General features: G+C 47.2%; 1 protein-coding gene across 2 annotated transcripts; it reads right to left on the bottom strand.

The window, feature by feature from the left end:
• Positions 1 to 485: 485 nt before the first annotated feature.
• On the bottom strand, positions 486 to 4,269 carry LOC110306012 (transmembrane protein 92). 2 transcript variants are annotated; one of them, XM_021178202.2, is made up of 5 exons: positions 4,189 to 4,269; positions 1,664 to 1,686; positions 1,101 to 1,184; positions 762 to 960; positions 486 to 587 (listed from the first exon to the last, which is right to left on the bottom strand). In XM_021178202.2, exons 1-5 carry the CDS (start codon positions 4,267 to 4,269, stop codon positions 486 to 488), a joined length of 489 nt encoding a protein of 162 aa, XP_021033861.1. The 2 variants fall into 2 exon arrangements, with proteins under 2 accessions (XP_021033861.1, XP_021033862.1); XM_021178203.2 differs by having other exon boundaries at positions 906 to 960.
• Between the last annotated feature and the right edge of the window lie 3,953 nt (positions 4,270 to 8,222).

The raw sequence follows: 8,222 nt of genomic DNA, 5'->3' as shown, positions 1-8,222 counted from the left end.
TGACCAGTGCAGTCAGTCACCACTGGAAGAGGCTGGAAGGGTTTCCTCAGCCTCTGACCTTGTCTCATCCCCACTTAGCAGCCAGCTGTGGAAACTTAGCCCCTGTGTTTTCTGCATTGCTACAGAGGGACAGTGAGGTCCTCTCTACCCAGGTATGGTTGGAAGATGGCTCAGAGTCTGTGCAGTTCAGTCTTCAATCTCTTCCAGGCAAGAAGTGCTCTGTAGGATGGCAGAGCGAGCTGTCCAGTTAAAATCGGCAGTAAACTAGCAATGATTTCTCTACATCCATGACAGCCACACCCAGTTCTTAAAAATGTCAACAGTCTTTAGTGTGGACAGAGATTATGGCTCCATTTTAGCTCTCATGACAAAAGGGGAGGGGACAGCAGAATAAATTAAATCAAAGGACAAGAGACATGATGGGATAGGCAGTCAGTCATTCCAGAGTCCTGTGCTTGATCCACGAGGTTTGTGTGTGAGGAAGCTCAAAGGGTTGCATAGGCGTGCCCTCTCATCTGGCCAGCAGGGCCCTCAGGCCTGAGGCTGTAGGGAGGAGGTGGTTCTGTGGGAGTTGGCGGCAGAACAACCTGCAGGAGAAAAGGGATACTGGTTTTATTTAGGGTCTGGGTCAAGAATGACAATTATTGTTGGCAGAGCCCTCACCAATCCATTATCCCTCCTCCCCACCCCACAATCCATTATTTCAACATGTTGAAAAGCCAGCTATGAAACACATTAGGTATTGGGATAGAAAGACCCACCTGACTGTAGGGTGGTGGTGGATTCAAGGAGGTGACCCAAATGCTCTCTAGGGGAGCTATGGAGGGTGGTTCTATAGGAGTCTGATGATCCACTCTTCTGACATCGTGCTGTAGTTCAGTGCAGTTGGGACAGAAGAGCCTTACTAGGTGACAGATGAACAAAATGGGAAAAATGATGCATGCCAGGATGACCAAGAACCTAGGGAGGTCGGGGATGGTGTTGTCAGAAATGTCCAGGTCATGCTCCCGTGCCATACCACCTCCATCTCCAACCCCCACCCTGTGTCATGTAGACCCAGCCCTCAGTGAAGATGCCTAGAGTGGTGACCCTGGGATTACCTAAAGCGGTCATTTGCAGGATCCCACACCTTTCTTTCTGGGCAGCATCCATTGTCACAGCATGTGAATCCTTTGGGGCAGTTTCTGGTCAGGACAAACAGGCATGGGTAAATACTGAAGATATCAGAGTGTCATACCAATGGGTCCCTGCTTCCCTAGACACTTAGACCCTCAGGTTGCCAGCCACCTTTAGTGAGTGTGAACTACAGATCCATCCTGGGTTTGCTGGGAGGAACTGGGGTCTGGACTTGGGACCCGAGTTCAGAGTTCATCAGGGCAGTATGTCATTGTGCCTCAGGCAGAGTGGTCCTGATGCTGAACTTACATGGGAGGCAGCAGTGGGACATTGCTCATTTGACTCCCACTCCCCACCCCAGCTATGAAAGGTTGGGGATTAGCAGCAGTTACAGACCTGCAGATCCCATGGTTGGGTAAGGTGAGAGGGGCTATGGTTCCAGCAAGTGATAGGAATTAGGTGTCTGTCCCCTTATCCAGGTCAGAATCTGAGCACACACCCACCCCCCTTCCTTTACTGACAATTATTGACAAAGTCCCATACTTACAGGATGTCACATGTGTTTACAGTCTGTGGAAGGAAAAAGACAGAGGTCAGAGCTCAAGGCCTGGGACTTGGGTCTCAGGTGTTAGAGTGCTTGTCCAGCATGGAGATAAATCATGGAGGTGTGCAAAACCAGGGGTGCTGTCTATCATGACAGAAGTCAAGAGGAGGCAGAACTATTCAAGGCTACAAAGCCAGTTTGAGGCCAGATTGGGAAGAAGAAACTATCTCAAAGAGAACTGGAGGCTTGTCTCTACTAAGACATTGTTCCAGACAGGGGGTCTGAGATTCTCCCTTCCTCCAACTACCATGTTCAGGGTCAAAAACTGGAGCCTTACTCTGCCTCCCCAAGTGCTGGGATTAAAGGCATAAATTATCAAGCAAGCTCCTTCACTCTTATTTTCTGAGTCAAGAGCTTGTCTCACTCTATTGCCCAGGTAGAGTGGAATTTGGAGATCTCCCTGTCTCTGCCTCCAGACTGCTAATTAAAGATGTGGATCACTACACCTAGGGCACACACACACACACACACACACACACACACACACACACACACACAATTGCAGATTGGCCTAGGAAACCATTCTTGTTGATCCTTATCTTCAGAGTCCCCCAGAAAGCAACCTAAATGTCCCACTGCCCCCATGATCCAGTGTCACAGGAAGAGATAACTCTGGGAGTTCAATAAACATAATCAGGCCTATTCATTTTCAGATCCCTGAGGGAAACCCCCTGCCCTGTATCCTTCAGTATTTTGAGGCACCCAAGGTCTCCATACAGAATCCCATCCTGTTGATAGCAGTACTGTCTAAGCTCTTAATTAGGACTCTCTTCCCCCAGGTATGAAGGCATTGCCCTTTCTGGCTACTTCATTTAAAACCATTGCCAGGTGTGGGGGTGCATGCCTTTAATCTCAGGAGGCCACAGCTTCTAGAGTAGCCAGAAGTAGGCCCTCTCTCAACAAATAAAGTAGAGGAAGCCAGCTTTTGGCTCTGATGATGATCCTCACAATAACATTTCTTTGCTAAAGAAAAGACAAAAGGACAGGTGACAGTCACCACTGGGATCATTCCCTCTCCATGCTCACAGTAGCTCTGTTCTTTGGTAAGGATGGGTGCTGTGAGCTAAAGACACAAGGGGTCCAGAAACTCACTTTCTCTGTCTTTGTCTCTGTCTCTCCCCACTCTTCCAAATATCCAACTCTTGTCTTGAATCATTTTTGTTTTTCAAGGAGGTGTTTCTCTCTGTATCCCTGGCTGTCCTGAAACTGGCTCTGTATACCAGATTGGTCTAGAACTCAGATTTATCTGCTTCTGCCTCTATACTGCTGGAATTAAAGGTTTGAGCTTTTAAAACCACTGGGCTCCTATCCTAACTACATTTAATCAGTGGTTAGAGCAGACTAGGTAGTGCTGAGGTACCAAAGCAGATGTATGTTTAACTCATGGTCACTATAATCTATATAGTGAAAACCTGTGTCAAAAAAAAAAAAAAAAAAAAAGGCTGACAGATTTGATAAACTGGAACAAGAATCTTCCCTGTCCCTTTTTAATCATGTGGTCTGATCAGGATGGTTGGGGGGCCTGAGGTTTAATAAACATGGATTGATTAGATCTGACTGGGAGGACTGACAGTGTCTATACTTGGGGCTGGAGAGAGGGGTCAACAAATGATGCAGAGGTCCTAGATTGGAAGTGTCTTGATCCTGTGTTCACTCATCCACAGTCTTAGATGGAGAACAGGTTCCCAACAGCCAGTGCCACTGTTCTGGGGAGCCGACTTGGGACTTCACTTACCACCCTGCCTGCCACAGCAGATTCTCAACCAAGATTCTAAATTCAATCTGAGTTGAGGCCAGCCTGGACTACAGAGCTCTAGGATAGCCAGGGCTACAGAAACCTTGGGTTGAAAATCAAAACTAACAAAAAGATTGTATTAAACAAAGACTGGTCCTGACCACCTCTAAGGAAAACCTGCCAACCTAAGACACTTAGAGTTTGAATATGAAGGAGAGGTCAAATCCAGCCCCCCTCCTCCTGGGACCAAGGTATGAGACCACCCAGCCAGGCAGCCAGGTCTAGTCTCTGAGCAAATTTTTAACTAATCCTAGAAGTGAGAACATCCCCTTCTCCGGTTACACAGATAAGTCCCAGAGAGGGATAATAAACTACACCCAAGGTCACCAACCTTGGAGGAACAGGGAAGGAGAGACCCCTAACCCAGACAAGCAAGACCTCAGGTTCCTCAACCTGACTCAGGGCTTAATAAGACATGCCAAGACTAAAACGGGGGTCACTGATCCTACTCAGGGTTGTGGTTGGGGCCAGCTCCCAGGTAGCAACACAGCCCTGCCAAGATAGGGGACCATGTTTCCCTAGAGACTCCCTTTGAGGTTCCTACCTACCCTTTCCCCAAACACAACAGACAGGAAGTTTCCAATAACTGGTGGTTAAGTTAAGGTGGGGTCTGGGTTCCTAGGCGGGCCTCTGCCCCTTTGGATCCTCCAAAAGTCATAGAAGTCTCGCTTACCTCATTGGTGTGTACTCCTTGGAGACTGGAAAGCAGGCCAAAGGTCAATGTGAGTGTGCCCCAGACCCAGGCGTCCAGCATCCTGTCAAGGGGTCCACTGAGCTTCAGAGTGTAAGGACAGAGTGACAGGGCAGGGCCTTTTCCACTTCTCTCCACCTATGGGTCCAGTCTCGGGATAGGCACAGAGTTAACACACTGGAGTTGGCTGGACCAGGGCGTCAAGCAGAACAGGAGCTCAGGGAAGAGAAGTGGAGAGGAGCTGGCCTTGCTTGAGTTTGAGGAACTGGGAGGTGGGAGGTTAGAAGAGGTTGATTTGCAGCCCTGTGTGTTGGATGGAGGAGAGCACTGTGGAAGTCCCTCTTCTTGGTTGTGCTTAAATGGTGGATAGAGCAGGGCGTGGTGACACCGCCTTTAATCCCATCAGGGAGGAGGCAAATCTCTGTGAGTTCTAAGCTAGTGTGATCTAATTAGTGAGATCCAAGCCAGACCAGAGCCGGGATTAAATGAAAAAACAAAAACAAAATAAAAAACAAAACAAAAAAAAACCCCAGGTGGTGGTATCACAAGTCTTTTTTATTTATTTATTTTTTTAAAGATATATAGGCAGAACTGATGAGATCCAAGCCAGGGAGGAGCCTGGGTTAAATTTAAACAAAACAAAACAAAAACCCTTGTGGTGGTATCACAAGTCTTTTCTGGAATAAAAAAAAATTATTTATTTATTTATTTATTTATTTATTTCAGGTATATGAGTACACTTTTTATGTACAGGTGGTTATGAGCCTTCTTATTGGCAATTGAATTTAGGACCTCAACTTGCTCTGGTCAGCCCTGCTAGCTCAGTTCCCCTGCTCACTCAGGCCCAAAGATTTATTTATTATTATAAATGAGAACACTGTAGCTTTACTTATTTATAATACAGAAGAGGGCCTCATTACGGGTAGTTGTGAGCCACCATGTGGTTGCTGGGATTTGAAGTCAGGCCTTTCGGAGAGCAGTCAGTGCTCTTACCTACTGTGCCATCTTGCCAGATTCAGTACAAGCCTTTTAATTCCAGCATTCAGGAGATAGAGACAGGTGCATCCCTGAGGCTAGCCTGGTCTATTGGCCAAGAGTTCCAGGACAGTCCAGACTACACAGAGAAACCCTGTGGGGGTCGGGAGGCTGAAGAGTCTGGGAAGTTGACTCAGAGGTATAGAGCAGTTGTCCTTGGACCTGAATCCAGTGTCCAGCATCTATATACAGGATGGCTCATAAGCTTCTGAAACCCTAGTTCTAGTGTGATGCCAAAGCGTTTAAATTCAGACTCTATTTTAGAGAACCTGACCTAAGGTTGAACTCAGGTAGACTAACAGGCTGGTATCTAGCATTAGTTTCCAAGTTGCCCCCCAAAAATCCTGAGCCTAGCTCCAGTCTCTAGACTAATGCCCACCAAGAGCAGAGTTTCTAGATGCACCCCCAACAAGACAGTGTCTCCAGGTTATTCCTCCAACAAACCTGCACCTCCAGGTTACAAGCCCACCCCTTGCCTAACGACCAGCAATGCAGAGGGGAGCAGAAGTTAAGTTTATGATAGGACTCCCAGCACCAGCCATTTATGTTAAAAGCCACAGCTTGCCAGCTAGGTGCTTGCACACTTACCCCTGCTGGCTGCTTACTATAAAGCCTTGCCCCATAGACATTTGGGACTCCCCACCACCACCACCACCAAAACCTTAATTTGTGACAGTGGTGTGTTGGGGGAGGGGTCCCAGGCTAGCTGGAATAGAGTAAAAACCCTGCTGTGAGTTGCTTCAGATTGGCTCCTGTGTGTGTTTTTGGAGATCATTAACATTTTCCTAGCTGGGCATGGTGGCAAACGCCTTTAATCCTAGCACTTGGGAGGCAGAGGCAGGTGGATTTCTGAGTTAGAGGCCAGCCTGGTCTACAGAGTGAGTTCCAGGACAGTTAGGGCTACACAGAGAAACCCTGTCTCAAAAAAACCAAAACATTTTCCTGGCACAACAAGATGATACCCTCTTCTGAATTCTTATGGCATCAGGCATGCATATGATACACATACGTCTATGTAATAAATACTCATACACATAAATATGAAATAAATAAACCTTAAACAAAAACAAACCAGTAAGGCAGCCAGGTTATTCTGTAGGTAAACGTGCTGTCCACCAAGCCTGAAAACCTGACTAAGGTTTTGTTTTCTTTGATGGTTTTGTGTTTGTGACAAAGTCTTTCTACATAGCCCTGGATGTCCTAGAACTCACTACATAGACCAGGCTAGCCTCAAACTCACAGAGATCCCCCTGCCTCTGCCTTCTGAATACAGTGATTAAAGGCCTGTGCTCCCTGATCCAGAAATTTATCTCTGGATCGTGTAGATCCTTCTGGACACCATGGATTCTTCCACATAGTGGAAGGAGAAAGTCAACTCCATGCATTTGCCCACAAACACACACACACACACACACACACACACACACACACATATATATATATATATATATATATATATATATATATATATATATATAGAGAGAGAGAGAGAGAGAGAGAGAATGAATGAATAAATGTAATAAAATATCTTTTGTTAATTTTTCAAGACAGGGTTTATCTGTGTAGCTCTGGCTGTTCTGGAACTCACTCTGTAGGCCAGGTTGGCATTCAACTCAAGAGATTCACCTCCCTCTGCATCCAGAGTACTGGGATTAAAAGTGTGTGCCTCCACCATCTGATACAAAATACCCTTTAAAATAAAAATGTTAAATTCAAACCAAGCAGTGGTGACACATAGCTTTAATCCAAGATCTTGGAAGGAAGAAACAGGCAGATCATTGAGTTAAAAGCCAGCCTGGTCTACAGAGTGAGTTCCAGGATGACCGAGGCTCCTCAGAGAAACCCTGTATCAAAAAAAAAAGAAAATAAATGAATAAACTTTGAGAGATGAGCTCACCACTGGAGGGTGCTGTACTTTCCCAGACACAGGGAGGCAGCAAGGGGAGGGAAGCTGTGATTGTGGGAAAGGCAGGCCAAGGCACAAGAAGGACAATGGGGTGTGTGTCAGATAAATGGTGCCATCCCTTTGTGCCTTGTTCAAGAGTGGAGGAAAAGACCCTGAGCAGGGGAAGGAAAACTTTGGCACAGCATTCCCCACAGTACTGGGATATTAGTGTCCCCTCTGTTTTCCAACTTTGTCTGTGTGTGTGTGGCAGGATGTTGGTACACTTCATTGTACAACTTTTGGGGGTGTGATGGTGGTATACCATTCCTTTCTGAATGAAGAAAAATCGAGGCTTTATCCACTGTAGCCAAAAGCCAATAGCCCTCAATGGGCTTCAGCAGGCCAGGTGAGATTCATGGAAGGACTCAGGCTGTCAGAGTATGGCCGCCAGGTGGCAGCATTGGATAGGGCCGAGGTGTGCACAGGGACCTGGGACTTGACCTGAGAAGCTCTGGGCTGTGATCAAAGGTGTGTTCCACCACTGACCAGCAGAGGATGTGCCATTGTTCAGAGACACAAGGGCCCCACTCTAGGCTTGCACCTCCATCCCACCCACTAAGCTAGCCATGAGAGGATGGCATGTTCATGCATGCGTGGATATCCTCTTGCATGCTGGGAAGCAGAGGCAGAAAGATCCAGAGAACTTCTGAAGTCTCTATGGCCGCTCTGAAATCTACACCAAATTCCAGCCTGGGTTTCCTAACAGTGACAAAGTCCCCGTGCCTTCTGCACATCCACTTTTCTTTACTGAAGGAGGAGTTGATTGTCTGTGGTCTCTCATAGGGTCTGGCTGTAAGGACCTGGAGGTCAGCTGGTCACCCACGGCTTCTCCCAGAAGGCAGCTGGATTCCAGAGGCCAGGAAAGCCAACTCAGAGGACATGAAGACTGGGTCACAATTACGACTATGCAGGTTCTGAGACCCCACACATAGCCCAAGTGATTACATCTCAGCCAGGCAGGCTGCAGCTCTCTTGGAGGAACACCCAGCTGGGGTTTGGAGGAAGGAGACCTTGTCTATACCTGCCTAGCAGACCC

The sequence above is a fragment of the Mus caroli genome, unplaced genomic scaffold, assembly GCF_978045245.1.
Source record: "Mus caroli unplaced genomic scaffold, Mus_caroli_1 scaffold_13, whole genome shotgun sequence".
Lineage (NCBI taxonomy): Eukaryota > Metazoa > Chordata > Mammalia > Rodentia > Muridae > Mus > Mus caroli.
The sequence above is the reverse complement of the archived record's forward strand: the minus strand, read 5'-3'. Positions and strand labels throughout refer to the sequence as shown.